Source organism: Urocampus carinirostris, chromosome 19 (genome assembly GCF_059441175.1).
Source record: "Urocampus carinirostris isolate Australia breed hairy pipefish chromosome 19, RoL_Ucar_1.0, whole genome shotgun sequence".
Taxonomy (NCBI): domain Eukaryota; kingdom Metazoa; phylum Chordata; class Actinopteri; order Syngnathiformes; family Syngnathidae; genus Urocampus; species Urocampus carinirostris.
The window spans coordinates 1,358,701-1,378,377 of record NC_142367.1 but is presented as its reverse complement, the minus strand read 5'-3'; the positions used below and the strand labels follow the sequence as shown (position 1 = coordinate 1,378,377).

At 40.4% G+C, this 19,677-nt stretch overlaps 1 protein-coding gene across 1 annotated transcript; it reads left to right on the top strand.

Moving 5' to 3' along the window:
• Window positions 1–2,276: 2,276 nt before the first annotated feature.
• Window positions 2,277–17,751, top strand: LOC148346859 (E3 ubiquitin-protein ligase TRIM35-like). Its single transcript, XM_088324236.1, has 4 exons — window positions 2,277–2,649; window positions 5,470–6,480; window positions 17,334–17,584; window positions 17,635–17,751. The coding sequence occupies exons 1-4, from the start codon at window positions 2,277–2,279 to the stop codon at window positions 17,749–17,751; spliced, it is 1,752 nt and encodes a 583-aa protein (XP_088180362.1).
• The last annotated feature ends 1,926 nt before the right edge of the window (window positions 17,752–19,677 follow it).

Sequence of the window (19,677 nt, the reverse complement as noted above, 5' to 3'; positions counted from 1 at the left end):
ACCTTGTCATTTCCTTCCTTTCAATAAAACCAAGAAACAAGCGCAAGTGATCTCAGTCTGACAGCAACCACGGGCAAAAAAAAACAACGCAAAATTTTACCCGCGATACAGACGCAAACGGCTGTGTGACCGGGCCCTAAAGTGCAACAAAAAAGAACAGTGAATAATATAAGGTGAGTTTAATAGATTAGATGTAACTCTCACGTCTTAAGACAACTGGCCAAGTAGACATGTCCTACTGTACTTCAAGTAATTTGTTCACAACAAAAGCCAATTGTAAAACAATATAAAGTGAATATTTAATCACTTTCTCTACCTCTCTCACTCCATCTGTATTCTCCCCCTCTCTCTATCACTCTCTCTCTCTCTCTCTCTCTGTCTCTCTCTGTCTCTCTGTCTCTCTCTCTCTCTCTCTCTCTCTCTCTCTCTCTCTCTCTTTGTCTATGACAATACTTCTCTCAGTGAGGAGAGAGCAGTACTTTTAGAACAATAGGTATTTAATATGCAGAAACCACTGAGAAAGAATCCTACACTAGTTTCCCCAAATGAGATGTTAAGTATTGTGAATGTAAAATCGGTCTTACTCGTAATATTGCAGTAGGACGTTCTCCTTTGATTGACGTCATCACGCACGCATTGTTTCGTGTTATTGTAGCTAGCTGTTAGCGTGTTGTTGGTAAATAAATATGCCAATAGGCAGACTGAGGATGTCTTGCTTATCTATGCTAATTTCTACTAGTCTTTTCAGTAAAATTAGTAAATAAAAGCCGGTTCTCTAAAAACGAATTCCCATCTCTACACGTAAACTCAGGTCAAAGACGTTACAGCAGTGTTTTGTATTTGCTTGGAAAATTTCAAGATCTTTGACATACAACAACTTAATTTTAATGTGACGGAAATTGTTACTTTCCCTAGTAACTAGTTACTTGTATTGCAGAGTAATTCAGTGAGTACCTCTTTTTGAAAGAAGTAGTAATCAACTATTACTAATTACATTTTTAAAGCAACGTGCTCAACACTGTTGATTGTTTAAATCCAGCGCTAGTCTCTCCATGCTACTTTTTGGAAACTTGTTAACTGGATAATACGAATTGCAAAGTCTATGAAAGACTTCTGTTTGTTTTCAACCAGCAAACCAAGGTTCCCCCTAAGGACAGTTGAGGTGCCAGCTCACTAGTCGGCTCACCAGTGCCAGGTGATTGTGACTTTCTAGTAAAATGATTGTTTATTGGTTGACTGGGTCTATTTAACCCTTTTTAATAATTGACTTAGTAATAACATAAATTATTTATGTGTATATATATATATATATATATATTATATGTATTTATTCATACTTTATTTGTACTTTTACTACAGCAGCAGCCTTTCCAGCAGCTCCGTGTTATTTCGCCCTTTTTGTGATTTATTGTTGTAATTGTCTGCTTCTATCATTGGTGTTTTTCATTCCGTTTGACAACTACACTTTGGATTACTTTCTTTCCTATTGTTGTGGGTTTTAACGCACAAAAATGCGTTTATTCGAGGAATCGACTCCTGCCCTGAAGAATTCTCGTGCCGGCGTGATGAGGGGGCCCTATCGTGGCTGCAGAACCGGAGCTAAGGTGAAGGCTAAGCGGCTAGCGCCGTTGGAAGCCTTCGGTACCGTCCATAATCATTGTAAATGTGAATTTTCTTCCCAATAAGACCGACGAACTGTGATTTTTTATTTTAACTGTCTGCTTCTATCTTTGGTGTTTTTCGTCCCGTTTGACAACTACACTTTGGATTACTTTCTATCCTATTGTTATGGGTTTTAACGCACAAAAATGCGTTTATTCGAGGAATCAACTCCTTGCCCTGAAGAATTCTATCCATCTATCTATCTATCTATCTATCTATCTATCTATCTATCTATCTATCTATCTATCTATCTATCTATCTATCTATCTATCTATCTATCTATCTATCTACAGAGTAATTTAGTCACTAACTGAGTTAATTTTTGGAAGAGGCAGTGAGTAACTGTAGCTCATTATTTTTTGAAAGTAACATCCAAACACTGGGCAAAACAGGTTTGTCAGGTGTGTCTTCCAATTATAAAAAAGTCTGCCAAGTATGACCTCAGCCCAAAAGATTGCACCTGGGAAAAGATTTGAACTATGATGTAATCTCTTTATCCAGGCACGACTCGCACCTTAAAAAGTAAAACTCTCTTGTGAATCAGACACACTTGCGGCTTTCTGGTGATTGAACATCGAAAGCTGGTAGACTGACTTGAAACCTTTACAGAGACCATGGCCATGATAATAAAAGAGCATCTCAAATGTCCGGCCTGCCTGGAGATCTTTAAAGATCCTGTCGTGCTGTCGTGCAGTCACAGTTTCTGCCGTGCATGCGTGGAGCATTGGTGGAAAGAGAAAGAAGATCAATTGTGTCCTGTTTGTCGAGAGAGATGCAGTCTGGCCAGCCCACCTTCGAACCTGGCCCTGAAGAAGGTGTGCGAAAGCCTTTCAAAGACCCGGGTGGCGTCGAACAACATCTGCAGATTGCACAAGGAGAAACTGACGCTCTTCTGCTTGGACCACCAGGAGTTTGTGTGTGTCGTCTGTATGTTTGCACAAGTGCACGTTGGCCATGAAATTTGCAACCTTGATCAAATTACAAAAGGTGAGAAAGTGAAATTTCAGAAACTTACTGCAGGGTATTACAAATGGTAAATCATTTTGCTTATTTGAACCAATATTCATGTATATTTGTCAAGTATCAATCATCAGTCAATGATTTATGTCAGGACCAGAACGGAAACAGGACCCAATTGCATAGTGTTTACCACAAGTTTTATTGAAGGAAAGAGGAAGGGCTGCGCCGAAGATCCGCTGGACGCGGGAAGCGAGTCGCTCTTGTACTCGGATTGTGATCCGAACATGGAAGTGGATCTTCCAAAGCGAGCGATGGCGGTGTCAGGGACGGAAAAACTGGTCGGTAGCCGGGACTGGGAGAGCAAGGCGTAGTCGGGGTCGGAAACGAGTCATAAGCCAAAGCGGGAGAGTGGATGTAGTCGGGGACAAAAAGAGTCGTAAGCCGGGACAGGAGAGTAGACGTGGTCAGGATCAAAACAGGTCATAGCTGGAGACAGACGGGAGCAAAAACAGGACAGGTTGGACTCAGTTTCGAAAAAGGCTAGCCGAGTATACATTGAGGTTTGCAGACGGAACGACAACAGGGGATTGACAGGACTGGGTTTCAATAGGAAAAGGTAGCCAATCAGAGTCCTTAGCGATTGGCACCAAATGACTAGGTGATTCACATCAGTAATCATGACAATTTATTTTCAACGGTTTTAGTGGTTAAAAAATAAAAATAAAAAAAACTTTCATTCATTTAAACAAAACAACATTGATATTATTCTTTTTTAGGTGAACCTTTTTCTTTGGGCGGAATGGCTAGCTCGTCAGCGGCACAGTTCTGAAGTCATTGGTTCAAATCCAGCCTTTCTATGCGGAGTTTGCATGTTCTCTCTATGCTTACGTGGGTTTCCTCCGGACACTGTGGTTTACTCCCACATTCCAAAAACATGCATGTCAGGTGATTGGGCCGTCCAAATTGTCCTTAAGTGTGAATGAACTAGTGAATTGTATGTGTCCACGTGCCCTGTGACTGGCTGGCAACCGGTTCAGGGTGTCCCCCCTGCCCACAGAATCCCCGCAACCCTGCAGAGAATAAGAGTGCCGATAATGGATGGATAATATTCAAATACATGAACTATCATATAAACGTGCATTTTTAAAAAAGAATTAGATCAAGAATTTGTTTTTGTTTTACATAACATGAACCTCCACTAGAGGGAGCTGACATGATTGTCCGTTATTTTGCTGCTACAGTTGGTTGGTTGGATCCCCTAACCACTAAGGTCGTCGAGGCACCATTTCACCAGGAAATACAACAAACTAAATTCCAATTTACAGGTTTTACGAAGCGAAGAAGCAAAATATTTGTAGTTTTTTTTAGCTAGCTATTTGGCAAACTTTTTAGCTTTGTTGCTATATTGCTATATTTTAAGCCATTTTGCAAGCTATCTAGCTATTTTTTTTTGTTTTTTTTTTTACATTTTTTTGCATAAGATCTAACTAACATTTGATCTTTTTTGCTAGTAATCAAGCTGAATTTTGGCCTCTTGTAGCAGCTCTCTAGTTTTTTTAAGCTTTCTATCTGGCTATCTAGTTGGCTTTTTACTCTTTAAGCTAGCTTTCTACCTCCCTTTATTTTTACCTGTTTACCTTTCCAGCTAACTATCAAGGTACTTTCTTAGCTATTTAGCAAGTTATCTTTTTACATTTTTTTGCATTCTATCTAGCTAACATTTTACCTTTTTTTCTAGTTATCAAGCCAAATTGGCCTCTTTTTTACTCTTTTAGCTAGTTATCTAACTAAATTTTAGGATTTTACTTTTCTAGCTAACTATCAAGCCAATTTCTAGCTATTTAGTAAGCTATCTTGCTAGCTTTTGACACGCTAATTAGCTAAAATTGAACCTTTTTTGCTTGTCGTCAGGCCAAGGCCTGCTTTCTAGCTAGCTCTCTAGCTTCTTTTTAGCTTACAATACGGCTATTTAGTTAACTATTTACACTTTTGGTTAGCTATCTAGCTCCCTTTTAGTTTTCTACTTTTCTAACTAAATATCAAGCTACTTTTTAGCTATTTAGCAAAGTTTCTTGTTAGCTTTTGACATATTTTTCTGCTATCTAGCTAATATTCTATATTTTCTCCTTGTCATCAAGCTAAGGCCTGCTATCTTGCTAGCTCTCTATCTTTTTTTTAAGCTTTATAGCTAGCTATTTTGTTGTCCTTTTACTCTTTTTGTTAGCCATCTAGCTCCCTTTTAGTCTTTTTCCTGTTTTCCATTGCGTACATTTTTACATTTATTTATTATTCAGCCAGTATCAACCATTCAACATGATATCTACCGGAAATCATTTTGTCACGCGAAGCTATGACTTGTCGCCTTCGATCGGCGCCGGGTTTTTAGACCCAACTGCTGTGTTGGGAGTGATTAGGTGACCAAACCCCCCAATTCCAACCCTTAATGCCGAGCGCCAAGCAGGGAGGCAATGGGTACCAATGTTATAAGTCTAAGATATGACTCGGCCAAGGCTTGAACCAGCGACCTCCCAGTCTCGAAGCGACGCCCTACCATCCTGGCTATCGAGCTGTTTTGCGGCTAACTATCAGCGACATTTAGCTAAGTTGTTATTGTAGAAATTCATATCAAACTGGTTGCCTTTTGCACTAATTCGTAACAAAAAGTAGCTCGATGCTTGAAAAATGTTGTAGAACCCTGCCGTGGTAAGGATTCTTCCTTGTGCTTTTGGTTGCACTACATAGTAAAGCACCATCTAGTGGTTACATATTACAAAATATTTCTTTAAAAAAAATTATCGTTTGTTTTAATTAAATTTTTTCTAAATTTTCTAAACTACTTTATTGCAGCGGACAAAACGTCACAACTTGAAGACTGCAAAATGATGAGAGACAACTGCATCGAACTCACAATGTATCTCAAATTCCAGAGGGAGCATGTGGAAAGCAAGATCAAGAAAGATTTTGAAGAACTTCACCATTATCTGAAAGTCGAGGAGGAGGCCAGGCTGGCTGCTGTGGGGGTAGAGGAGAAGGAGAAGAATTATAAAATGAAAGAAAAGATTGTGACGCTCAGCAAAGACATACTTGCTCTTGAAGATGCCATCAGAAGCAAAAACATGCAGCAGAAGTTTGACCCTGTTTACAGTGTAACCAGAAAGCTTTCCAGTAAGTCAAAGCAGATTTTTGGGGAAGCTCTCTTGGATAAAGCCAAGCATGTAGGCAACCTTAAGTTCAATGTGTGGAAAAAAATGCGGGAAATGGTCTACTACAGTCCCGTCGTTTTGGACCCGAACACGGCTGGTGCCGGACTCGTTTTGTCCGAAGATCTGACCAGTGTGAGTTACCAAAAAGGGCAGAAACACCCAAAGAATCCCGAAAGGTTCACGTCGAGCAATATTGTTGGTTCTGCTTTAGATTCGGGAACGCATGTGTGGGATGTTGAGGTGGGGCTTAATGCTCAGTGGCACTTAGGTGTTATCTGGGGTGACCCTTGCGTTCCTGATAAAATGGAGCAATGGAGCATCTCGTTTTGCGATGGCGAATACGGAAAGTTTGGAGAGCCTCTCGGATCCTGGAAACCTCCGATGAACCTGCAGATGATCCGAGTTTCCGTGGACACAAACGAAAGATCTGTTTCGTTTTTTGAATCATGTACAAACATTCCGTTGTGTAAAAGGAATCCTCCTGCTTGGCCACTTTTGTCTGACAGCTCGAAATTGTTTCCATTTTTTTGTACGTATGATACAATTCCACTCCAAATTATTAAGCTTACACCTCACGTTAAAACTCAGTCAGTCAGTATGAAGACATCCTCTGTGGAAAAAAAAAAGTCTAAGTCGCTCAATAAGAAAAGAACAAGTAAAACACGTTTTCAGAAGCATTGTTCCTAAGTGACAAAATGTAAAAAGAAGTTTTTTTCCTTTTATAACTTTGACGCCGCTTATTAGTATGTATTACACCTCTGGGAATGATATCGGTATGTAAAATCACCACCAGATGACAGGAGTGGCTTTAATCAGAACTTTGTCAACACAGGGTGCCTAATTTTGTTCTTGTAGGCCCCGTATTACACCGTATGGCGCTTCAAACCTTTATTCTTCCTAAAAAAAGTGCATTTGTAATTGTCAAGACAGAGAGGGATAACGTTTTGTGCACCTCCTTATTTGCCATGACGGCCCAAATCCTGTGATCACATCACCAGAAACATCGGAGGCTGAACAGGCCTTCCAAAGTTCATGCATCGTTCATCGTTCTTCCAATAAATTGTTATTTTGCAAGCAAATTGCCCTTGTTCATGTGTTTATGAAAAGCATTATTTAGATAATAAAATCAAAAATGAACCTCCCATAAAACGGTTCGTTCTGATTGGTTAGTTGCATTTTGTATGCGCTTTCTCTTTCGGGACATAATTGTGTGGTGACAGCATCTTTTCCGCCCACTAAAATGGTGTCATCTTCCCAAAAGCTGGTGAAATGTGTTTTTAAATACTGGGGTTGGATTTTTTTTTATAATGTGTTTGCTCCATTTGAAATCGTGAAACTATGAACACTGCTGTGTTAAAGGAAGAAGAAAGTCGAGCCTTATAAACCACGTCACTGTTATTTAAATGCCAAGACTGCAACAAGAACTCTTGGTCGAGTTTTCTCTCCTATGTCAACCCAACAACCAATTCCAATTACCACATGTCTTTTAAGGACATTTTATGGATTCTTTGAGGAGCAGATTTTAAATATAGGCATTTGCTGTCTCCAGATGGTCGTTTTCCCTGCTGCCTTTAAAATGGCGGTGGTGAGGCCCCATCTGAAGAAAAGCACTTTAGATGCAAGCGTTTTTAATAATTACCGTCAGGTGTCCAACCTACCGTTTTCAATCAAAGTTTTAGAAAAATTGGTTTTTATTCCCCTGAATTATTTTTTAGAGTAAAACAGCATTTTAGAGAAATTTCAGTCTGGTTTTAGGATCAATCACAGTACAGAGATTGCCCTTTTAATTTTGAAAAAAATGATATCAGGCATTATTTGGATTTTAATAAACACACATTTCTGTCATGATTACTAAAGCGAGGCGCCTGTGCCCGCTCCTTTGGTGCCAACTGCCTCGGACTCTGATTGGCTCCGTCACTATTTAAACCCCCGTCGTTCTGTCACCTGTTGTCAGTCCGTCTGCGAATCTCAGTTTACGCTAGGCAAGCTTTTCGACCCTGACTCACTCCTGTTTTGGCTCCAGTTGGTTTCCCGGCTTCGACCCATTTTCTGATCTCGACCACGTTTTTTGCTCACTGACCTGTTTTTTTCTGCTCCCAATACCGCCATCGCACCACACGGAAGTACCACTTCCGCGTTCAGAGCAATCTGGTCCCCGTGACCAAGCTCAGATAATTACAGACCTGTGTCAAACCTTCCGTTTCTTTCTAAAGTACTTGAAATGGTTGTGGCACAGCTACTGAACAATGTTATATCTGTGAATAATCGTTTAGAATCTATACAATCAGGATTCAGGGCTAATCACTCTAATAAGACAGCCCTGGTTAAAATAACCAATGATCTTCTCCTGGCAATCGACTCTGGCGCTTCATCACTGTTACTGCTGCTGGACCTCAGTGCTGCCTTTAACAATGTGGACCATCATATCTTACTAGATCGGCTGGAAAAATGGTTTGGTCTCTCAGGAACTGTCCTCTCATAGTTCAGGTCCTCCCTCTCAGATAGGGCGCATTGTGTTCAATATGGTGAAATGACATCTGGACAATTCATCACATCCACTACACAGCATTATATCAAGACAGAAGAGCAGCTTCAGCGACAGACTTCCCTCACTGTCTTGTACCACGGACAGACTGAAGAGATCTTTTCTTCCTCATGTCATAAGCCTCTTTAACTCCACCCGGAGGAGTAAAGGCCCACATTAAACCACACCCCCCACATTGCAAATTACCGTATTTTTATTGCAATGTGTATTTTATGTAGCACAATTTAAATACTCTATACAACACGCTACAGTGGGTATTAGCACGTCACATTGGGTATTTGTATATTGTATTCCTTTTGCTTTATTATTGTATTGTTCTCAGCGCAGGGATGCTGCTGGAAATGTGAATTTCCCTGCGGGGATGAATAAAGTATCTATCTATCTATTTATGTATCGATCTGAGCTTTTAGTGTTACCTGTGGCGTTCTGCAAGGTTCAGTAGTTGTCCCACTTCTTTTCAGCATTTACATTTGCAAGCATAATATTAGTTTCCATTACTACGCAGATGACACCCAACTAATGGAGGAATCTGCCCCACTAAACTGCGGAAATTTGGAGGCCTCCCTCTATGATAAAAATATGGATGTCACTTAACTTCTTGCGCCTCACCTTAATTATTGGTCCATCTAAATACCGTGACTTGTTCTCAAACACTGCTCTGAACATTGACAATATATTTATGTGTTCATTGATTCATATGGCGTATCTTTGTAGTTACTTTTTTAATACATATTAAAATTGGGTAGTATTGATCCTTCCTAAACATGTGGCAGTTTAATGAGTTAATTTAGTTTTTCTCAGAGCAAAGGTAGGAGGAAAAAAAATCACAATTCCCCAAGCAAAAACAACAATTCATCTGAATGCTTGTGTAGTGAGATGAGGTCTCTTTGTCATGAATTGTATACACCAGCCATATCCAAAGTTATTACGGGCTGTTACCCGGGGAAATTACATTTAAATGCAAAAGATATTCACTGGCTGAGCTGTGGGGCGAGGTCAATGCAACCTAGTGGAGAATGATGTGTACAGGAACAGCGGGGAACTGGGACAAAGGGCTAATAAGATAATCAGCACTTCTCGACGCAGACGGCCCTGGTGACGTAGAAACGCTCTGTGATGTTTTGACCATTTCAGATCAGACATTGAGGCGAGGGGGCTTTCCTGGCACGCCCATGGGAGGAGCCGGCACACCAGCTTGCGGGCAAAAAAACGTGGGCCAGGAGAAGGAAGCGAGAAGATCGAGAGAGGAGGCTTGACGGAGACTCGAGCGACACTAATTCGGCCATATATTCGATGGAGTTCACTTAGCTAAATTGTTTAAGAAATTAAATTTGCCCCCGTGTGAAAATGGCGGCTATTCTTGTCGATCTTTTCTCATCAAGAAATGAGCGCGCATTGTTAGTAGAATGCAGGTTTGTTTTTGGTTAATGGAGTCATATAACTAATTCGAACAATTTGGAAAATGGTATATTTTAATTTAAATTCCTAACATTGCTAATTTCGTCCCAGTTGCTCTTTTGTGTTTTTACACCAGAAATAATACTACAGAAATACATGAATACAAATCTACAATAAATATCAAATTTAGTGCTTAACAACAAGGACCTGATATATTATTTGGCTTTCATTCTGAAAAAATAGACTAAAGACATACTGCAAAGATACTTTAAAAGAAATACAGTATTATAAAACTACAATAAATGTAAAATTCAGTGCTTAAAAACTGGTTTAAAGGCGTTAACTATCCTAATTACGAAGCTTTAAATATGCTAAATAGCTAAACTGTTGAGGCATTTTGCCTTTAGTTAAGCCTCATTTGCATAATACTTCGTGTGCATTGTGCAAAATGATGATACTTAGTGTGCTTTGTGTGAAACGTTGTCAATTAATGCATTTTGTCACACTTACTGTCACTATGTAAATACTCTACTTCAAAAAGATGCTAGAGGTTCAATTTTGTTCTATTTACCTGATTAACCTATCTAATTTAGAATGTTTTTTGAGTTTTTACCGTAAAGGATATTAGTGAATATAAGGAAAATTAGATTGTAACTTGTGTGTTGTAAGTCTTGTATTTCATTTGACATTTTGTATTCTGTATCTTTTGTGCTTCAGTTGTACAACTGATTAAGACCAGAAGATTTTAGTAAAGCTTTCAACCTGGAATCAAGCCTCTGTCAAGATTACCGATGTGAATCTGCTGTGCCCGCTCATTTGGCGCCAATTTCTGCAGGCTCTGATTGGCTCCCTGCCCCTATTTAAACCCAGTCCTGTCAATCCCCTGTGGTCAGTCCATCTGCGAACCTCTGTTTATACAAGGCAAGCCTTTTTCGACCCTGACTCCCACTTGTCCTGTTTTTGCTCCCGTTTGTCTCCAGCTACGACCTGTTATGATTCCGACTACGTCTACTCCCCCTCTTTCCTGGCTTACGGCTCGTTTCCGACCCCGACCACGTTTTGCTCTCCCAGTTTTTCCGTCCCTGCTCGCTATGGAAGATCCACTTAGACGTGAACAAAACTGAAAAAACGATATTTAACAGGTCAAAAATAAACAGGAAAATACCGGGCCGGGAATAGGAAACAGACCGAGTCAAAACCCACGTCTTGCGGGGCAGAGGTTCGGACTGACAAAGGAAAAATGAGAGTCCAGAGCTTAAATAGACGAAAAGCCAATCTGTCAATTTTGTTCCTTGAATGTTTGTGTTATTCAGTCCTCTCATCCCCTTCATGCTTGAAGGATTTAAGCGCATCTGTCTCGTGTCAATTGAGTGCAAAGCTCTAAGATTAGACAATGGCGGACAGGCCCTCGTCATCGATGGCGATGGCAAGGATTTCATTTAGGGAATCTAGCTCATCTTCTTATGGATGCAATCAAGTACAAATACTTATACTGAAACACCTTTCAGTATGAGTGCCACTTTTTAGTAAAATTTGGATTGTTATCATTAGAACGTGAGGAAAAAGCATGATTTTACAGTTTCTATAAAGTAAAGCGGAAGCAAAAGATAAGGAAAACATTACACTGCCACAAAAGACAACATAATTTAATCTCTAGAAAGCAAAAAAAAAAAAAACAACATGTCTCCAAGCACTACATAAGTATTTTTTTTCTGGAGATCTCGTGATCGTCTTTTATTTTTTTATCTTCAACGTCTTTGTCAGGACCAGAACGGAGACAAGACCCACTTGCGTTATGTTTCTCTCAGTTTTATTGGAAGAAAGGAAAATGTTGCCCCCACAATCCGGTGATCGCTGGGCACGGGAAGCAGGTCACACTGAACGCGGAAGTGGGACTTCCGTGGCGAGCGATGGCGGTGTCGGGAACGGAAAAAAACGGGTCAGTAGCCGGGACAGGAGAGCAAAAACGTGGTTGGAAACGAGTCGTAAGCCAGGAGAGGAGACGTGATCAGGATAAAAAACAGGTCGAAGCCGGGGAACAAACGGGAGCAATAAACAGGTGGGAGTCAGGGTCGACAAAGGCTTGCCTAGTGTTAACTGAGGTTCGCAGACGGACTGACAACAGGTGACAGAAAGGAGTGGGTTTAAATAGGGACAGGGAGCCAATCAGAGTCCGAGGCAGTTGGCGCCAAAGGAGCGGGCACAGGTGCATCACATCGGTAGTCATGACAGTCTTTATTATATGTTTTACCCTGGAGTGCCATGTCTAATTTTACTGCATAAAATGTTTCACACCGTTGATATCAATGACAAAAAAGACAATTCAATTTAATTCTTCAGTTCAATGGAAATTTTTGCCAGGAAGACATTTCTAACCCCTAAATGTTACGGCAAGCTTAAACTCTTGGATTTCAAAGTATGCACATCACAGAAACATCACGATCAGTCTGAAACAATGTACCTAGAAACTATAAAGCCAGTATAAATCATTAAAAATGATGAAAAAAAAATCTACACAAGCATGGTTTCGTTATATTCATGACAACACAGCGAATCCATCCGTGTAAAATATTAACTTCAAAACACACGATTGATGTGGACAGATGGTCAAAGTCAGAGTCAAGTCAAGTAAAGTCATGTCTATTTGTGACACCCTGAATCACAAAGAGTCTCAAATGGCTGCACAAACCACAGATTATTGCAAACCACAGACTTTTAATGCATCATTCTCCGATCTAAAACCTACACGATGTCATGATTAGCGACGTGACTCAGCTGTGCCCGCTCATTTGACGCCAACCGCTGCGGACTCTGATTGGCTCCCTATTTAAATCTAGTCCTATCAATCCCCTGTTCTCAGTACTTCTGCGAATCTCAATGTATACTAGACAAGCCTTTTTCGACCCTGAATCCCACCTGTCCCGTTTTTGCTCCCGTCTGTCTCCGGCTATGACCTGTTTTGATCCTGACCACGTCTGCTCTCCCGTCCCGGCTTATGACCTCTTTTTGTCCCCGACTACGTCTACTCACCTGTTCTGGCTTACGACTCGTTTCCGACCCCAACCACGCTTGCTCTCCCAGTCCTACCAACCAGTTTTTCCGTCCCTGACACCGCCATCGCTCGCAACGAAAGATCCACTTCCGTGTTTGGATCACAATCCAACTATGAAAGAGACTTGCGTCCAGCGAACACCGGATCGTGGGCGCAGCTCTTCCTCTTTCCTTCAATAAAATTTGTGAGAAACGTTACGCAATTGGGTCCTGTTTCTGTTCTGGTCCTGACACACGAGGGTAAGGAAAAACTCAAAAACCTGAACATGAGGAAAATGAAGAAACCTTTAGAAGAGACCGCACATGAGGTAATACCCTTACAGGATGACCAATCTGCATTGGATTTTGAAACAACAAATAATACACAGATATTTTCAACATGAAATACAGGCCATTCATAAGCTATAGAATATAAATGTGTTTTAAGCTTAGATTTAAACATTTCCACTGAGGTTGCAGATCAAATCTCAGGGGGGAGAGCATTCCACAGCACTGGGGCCCGAATGGAGAATGTTCTCGAACCTGCGGATCTCTTCTTGGCTCTTGGGATCACTAGTAGACCAGCATTTTCGGAGCGAAGGCTCCGGACCGGAACATAGGAGGAAATTAAATCCGAACGATATGAGGGAGCCATGCATGATTTTGTATAATACCAACAGAACCTTAAAATCACATCTTAAGCTAACAGGGAGCCAATGTAGGTTAGCTAAAATCGGGGTAATGTGATCAAACCTTCTTGTCTTAGGTAAAAGCCTCGCTGCAGCATTTTGTACCATATGAAGGCTCTTGATTTTGGACTTCGGAAGACCGGAGAGTAGTGCATCACAGTAATTGAGACGGGAGGTAAAAAACGTGTGAATGATAATCTCCGCATCCGACTGAGACAGCATAGGGCGAATTTTAGCAAAAAGCTGTTCTAGTAATATTCTTTACGTGTGTTCGAAAGGACAGATTGGGGTCAAATGTGACACCTACATTTTTGACTGAGTCACTCAGAGTGATAATGAAGTTAAACATTTTTGATGGATCATGTGCTTTGAGATTTTTTGAATGAAAAAAAAGTGTGCTTTGTTTCAAAACGATTGAAAAACATGAAAATATCCGATAAATATCATTATTTAAAGAAATATTACAGAAATCAGTATCAGATTTGGATGAAAAATAGTTCAATGATATGAAATGAGTTTTAACAAATCAAATTGGAAAATAATTCAAAATCATTCAATATTAAGAATGTACTGGGGATTTAAGTTTAACCGGGAACATATTTCACGAGACATATGTTCACTAAAAAGAGTTAGAATTCAATAATCTTTACAAATAATAACATTATCTTCTTGTATTGACGGATCATTTTTAATCCCAGAATTTACGGGGAATAATGTTTTATTTTTTTCAAACAGATAATTTTTCTCATGTTTGGGTCCATTTCATTATTTTAAAAGAAATCTGTTAAATAAAATGAATAACAAAGTTTCATGATTACCGATATGATTCACCTGTGCCCGCTCCTTTGGGGCCAACTGCCTCGGACTTTGACTGTCTTCCTGTCCCTATTTAAACCCACTTCTTTCTGTCCCCTTTTTTCAGTTCGTCTGTGAACCTAAGTTAACATTAGGCAAGCCTTTTTGACCCTGACTCCCATCGATTTTTGCTCCTGTCCGTCCCCCGGCTTTGACCCGTTTTTTGAAACTGACCATGTCTACTCTCCCGTCCCGGCTTTCGACCTCTTTTGTCCACGTCTACTCTTCTTTCCTGGCTTACGACTCACTTCCGACCCTGACCACATTTTTGCTACTGACCCATTTTTCCGTTCCCGACACCGCCATTGCTTGTCACGGAACATCCCCTTCCGCATTCAGAGCGACCTGCTTCCCGTGTCCAGCAATCCCCGTGTCCAGCAATCCATTTCTCTTTCTTCCAATAAAGAGAAACGCAACGCAAGTGGGTCCCGTCTCTGACCTAAAGAGTCAAAAAGCAGGTAAATCCTAATAAAATATAGTTATCTATCAAAAACAACAACAAACAAAAAAACAGTTAAACAAAAGTAACAATTGAAAAATAATTGAGTATCCTCTCCCAAACAGTGATGCAGTCAGGGGAGGCAGTTGAGGCTGTGCCTCATCTGTCATTATGAAAATATACAATTAAAAATATGATAAACGGGTATACAGTTTGTGGTCAGTGTAAACCTCTTTTTTTCAAAATAGCTTAATTTTTACATTACACAATGAATTTTATTAATACTATTAGTAAATAACGTATATGTCATGATTGCCATGGCACCCAATTGGCCCCGCCCGTGTGTTTTTACTTCCCATTCAACGTTTTTTTTGTATAACTAGGAGGCACAAAAGATTACACCATGTCTTTCTAAATATTATCATGTTTTCAAAAAAACAATATCTTCCTTTGTTCACGTTAAGAGTTTGAATTATATTCCTTTAATGGTAGTCCCAAGCGCGTTAGCAAGCCATTTGGTGACTAGCAAGTGTCACCGATGCATGTAAACCAGTGATGTGCAGTCATGGAAATTAATATATAATTAATTGAAATATTTTGTAAATATTTTAAATGGTTATATTGATTTCGTGTTAAAGTCTTTCCTCGTTTTACTTCAAAATGTTTGGATTTTCTTTTTGCTGAATTTTCATGTTATACTATGATTATTATCAATACTCTTATCAGGTAACATGTTACTAACTGTCTGCAGATACAGAGTGAGGCACAGGATTCTCTTGCCTCATGGCAGAGTTTGATAGCGATACCAAGGATTCTGATCCGGTGCACACCTCGGCCCCAAACATTTAAATTGGTGATAGCATTAGCAAGTTAGCAGCTCGTTAAGCAGTCCAGTCTTTTTTTTTTTTTATTTCATGGACTTTTTTCAAAATGAAGGATTACCTGTCTATTGATGCTTCAAAGGGAGTAGCACAACATAGACTTACTTTAAAGGTTAAGATAAGACAATAAACCTTTTTTATGCTACAGGGGTCAAGCTGAGAAGCTGAAAGCTACTTTTTGTTAGTCAAGTCAAGTCGAGTCAAATTTATGTATATAGTCCTTAATCACAAAAATGTTTCAAAGGACTGCACAGGATTACAATTACACCATTACAACTACCTGATCTTAAACCAACATGTGGGCAAGGAAAAACTCAAAACCTCAGCATGAGGAAATAGAGAAACTTTGAGAAGGGACCCCACAAGTGGCAAGCCCTCTTTCAGGATGACCAGGGTGAAATAGATTCAGCATTACAGTACACAAACATAGTTAAACACTAGGTAACATGTTAAAAAATTGTCCGGAAAGTGCATGACAGCAACGTAATTAAAGGGCTACCAATCTGAAGTGTATTTCTAGAAAAGCAACTGATCGAGAGCTGGTTAGAGTAAACCAAAAATTTTACTCAGGTGAAAAAACTGTTTTGAAGCCCAGTCTTGATGTCCTCGGCAGCAGAGCGGTGAGGAGTCTTTGGATCTGGTTTGGACAAGAATCACCGATCTGGCTAACCCCCTTGGGGAGTTGTCAAGGCAACCTTTGCTTCAGTGCCACAGAAACCTCAATCACTGTAAATAATTCAATTTGAACCCAGTATTCCATGAACATATTCTGACATTGTTTCATCTTTTTTTTGACATTCCAAAACGTAATTCTGACTCAACGTTGAATGCTCGGCAGTACCGTCTGCACTTCCCATCTAGAATGGTGGCGGGCAGTAAGCAGGCTTTGTGCTCTACTTGTCCTCTGAGAAGATTGGCAACGATCGGCATGTTTAATTGATGAGCGGCATGGCAAAATGGATGGAGTACGAGATGGCCTGCCAGACGATCGGATACCATTCAACTGCGAAAGAAACAAAAGGGAGATAGATGAGATAGGAAGAGCCAACGCTAGAATGTCTTACTTGTTTATTTTTTTTTAATTTTTTTTTAACAATCGTTCAATCAGATCATCAAAGCTCTTCCAATTAACAATAAATCACAAGTCTGAGTAATTTAAGTCTTTATACTCAGATAGTTTGTTTGGGTGAACCCTCTGTGGATTTAAAAATATCTCTTTCTTTCTCTCTTTCTCTATATCTCTGTCCCTCTCTCTTCTTTCTTTCTTTTCTTATGTCTTTTTCACGCTCTTGTTTTTTCTCTATCTCTTTTCTCTTTCTTTGTCTCTCCTTTCCTTCTCTGTTTTCTCTTTCACACTATTTTTCACTATCTATCTTTCTAAATTTCTTTTTCTTTCTGTCATTTTTCTGTCTCTCTCTCATTGTCTTTTTTTCTGTATCTTGTTCCCTCTTGTTCTCTCCCTCTCTCACTTTGAATGAGCTCTCCCTCTCTCACCCTCTTTCCCTGTTATGTATTTCTGTCTTATTATCTTTCTGTCTTTCCTACTTCTCTCTCTCTCTCCCTTACTTTCTCTCTCATTTGGTCTCCCTGCTTAATCTACTAGTCCAGCCTGCTGTGAGTTTTTGTTAAACTCTGCTCACAAGTGCCAACTGTTGGTTGTTTGGATCACAGGTGAAACAGCAGGAGCAATTAGCTCAGCTGACAGAGCTCCTGTCGCGTCGGCTGTCGGCAATGGCTCTCCTCCTGCCGTGCTGTCGCCTTTCCCTTCCATTCGGCCCACGGACTCGCCCGCCATGCGAATTACTGTAGCTCGAATGGGGTTGCCGGGAGAATTTGGCGCCTATCTGTCCGAGGTCCCCGTCGGCCTCAACGCTGCGCCCTTTGGCCTCAACGCTGCGCTTGGCGGCCGGCCTTTCACACCCGTCTGCCTGTCCGACTCTTCTGTTCGCCTGTCCGACTTTTTCCCTGCCAGTTTGACTCTTCCGACTCTCCCGTCTGCCAGCTCGACTCGTCTGACTCTCCCGTCTGCCAGCTCGACCCGTCCGACTCTCCCGTCTGCCAGCTCGACTTGTCATTTTCTGGTTCGTGACAAAAACTTACATGTGTAAATGTAATGAAGTAAATAATAATTACTACCCACCTCTGGAGAAGGCAATCATTTTTAGTGCAAGAAAATTAAATTGACGCAGGATGCGGGAGTTTTGGGGTGCATTTCTTACCTCCATGTATATTACCCAAAATTGTTTTTGCCGTTTGTGCGTTGCTTTTTGTTTTTTTACTGTTTGTTTGTTAGGCTGGCACTTTGTTGACTAATCGCATGTGAAGGTGGTTTTGTTTTTGTTGAATAATATCACGACTGATTATACTTTTTATGCAACTTGGGTTCTTGGCATCAACAAGAGAGAGAACGTGAGAGAAAAAGAGAAAGACAATGAAAAATAGCAAGAGATAGAGAAAGAGAGAGAGAGAGAGAGAGAGAGAGAGAGAGAGATGGAGAGAGAGAGAGAGAGAGAAATACAGCTCCAGGGGGCGTATTTTAAATTGCAAGTATTTTTCTCTTGTGCAAGTGGTGCCTGGCTTTGGCGACTTCAGGTGGACATATTCAAAACTGCAGCTTGTATTTCTCTTGCACCTCCCTTAGTGTTGTGTCATGGGCTGGATTAAAACCCTCGGCGTTGTCGGCAGTTTTACTTGGGCATCAAGTCGTCATGAAAAACATCTACTGTTTTACATGCGTAATCTGCTCTTAGCAGCTTTTCAGAGCTATAATTCTCTTGCGAGGATGCTGCAGAAGGGGTTGGGGGGGCGGTAGGGCAGGGGGGCTGGTGGGTGGTGGGCGGTGACCTGATAGTCCGCGAAGAGGATGGCATAACACAAGCCTTAATTCGAAACTTTGACCTCTTTAAAAGGCTCTAAATATGCAGTATTGTTATTGGTATTACATGAAAATTTCAAATAAACACGCACACACACACAAACACACACTCTCTCACACACACATGCGCAGATAGATAGATAGATAGATAGATAGATAGATAGATAGATAGATAGATAGATAGATAGATAGATAGATAGATAGATAGATAGATAGATAGATAGATAGATAGATAGATAGATAGATAGATAGATAGATAGATAGATAGATAGATAGATAGATAGATAGATAGATAGATAGATAGATAGATAGATACAGTGCATCCGGAAAGTATTCACAGCGCTTTTTCCACATTTTGTTATGTTACAGCCTCATTCCAAATTGTATTAATTTAATCTCTTATCTCAAAATTCTACACAAAATACTCCATTATGACAATGTGAAAAAGTTTTTTTTTTTTACATTTTTTGAATTTATTAAAAATAGAAAACTAAGAAATCACATTTACATAAGTATTCACAGCCTTTGCTTAATACTTTGTTAAACCACCTTTGGCAGCAAATACAGCCTCAAGTCTTTTTGAATATGATCCCACAAGTTTAGCACACCTATCTGAAGGCAGTTTTGCCCATTCTTCTTTGCAATAAGTCTCAAGCTCAATCAGGTTGGATGGGAGACGTTTGTGCACAGCCATTTTCAGATCTCTCCAGAGATGTTCGATCGGATTCAAGTCTGGACTCTGGCTGGGCCACTCCAGGACATTCACGGAGTGGTTCTGAAGCCAATCTTTTGAGATCTTGGCTGTGTGCTTTGGGTCGTCCTGCTGAAAAATGAACCTTCACCCCAGCCTGAGGTGAAGAGCGCTCTAGATCAGGTTTTCATCCAGGATATCTCTATATATTGCTGCATTCATTTTTCCTTCTATCCTGACTAGTCTGCCAGTTCCTGCTGCTGAAAAACATCCCCACAGCATGATGCTGCCACCACCATGCTTCACTGTAGGGATGGTATTGGCCTGGTGATGAGTGGTGCCTGGTTTCCTCCAAACATGGCGCCTGGCATTCATACCAAAGAGTTCAATCTTTGTCTCATCAGACCAGAGAATTTTGTTTCTCATGGTCTGAGAGTCATTCAGGTGCT

Bases quoted from the DNA above. Each gene is read 5' to 3' on its own strand.
- LOC148346859 (XM_088324236.1), top strand. From the start codon at position 2,277: ATGGCCATGATAATAAAAGAGCATCTCAAATGTCCGGCCTGCCTGGAG. The intron at 2,650-5,469 runs GTGAGAAAGTGA...ACTTTATTGCAG, and splicing joins CCTTGATCAAATTACAAAAG to CGGACAAAACGTCACAACTT. The intron at 17,585-17,634 runs GTCTGCCTGTCC...TTTCCCTGCCAG, and splicing joins GCGGCCGGCCTTTCACACCC to TTTGACTCTTCCGACTCTCC.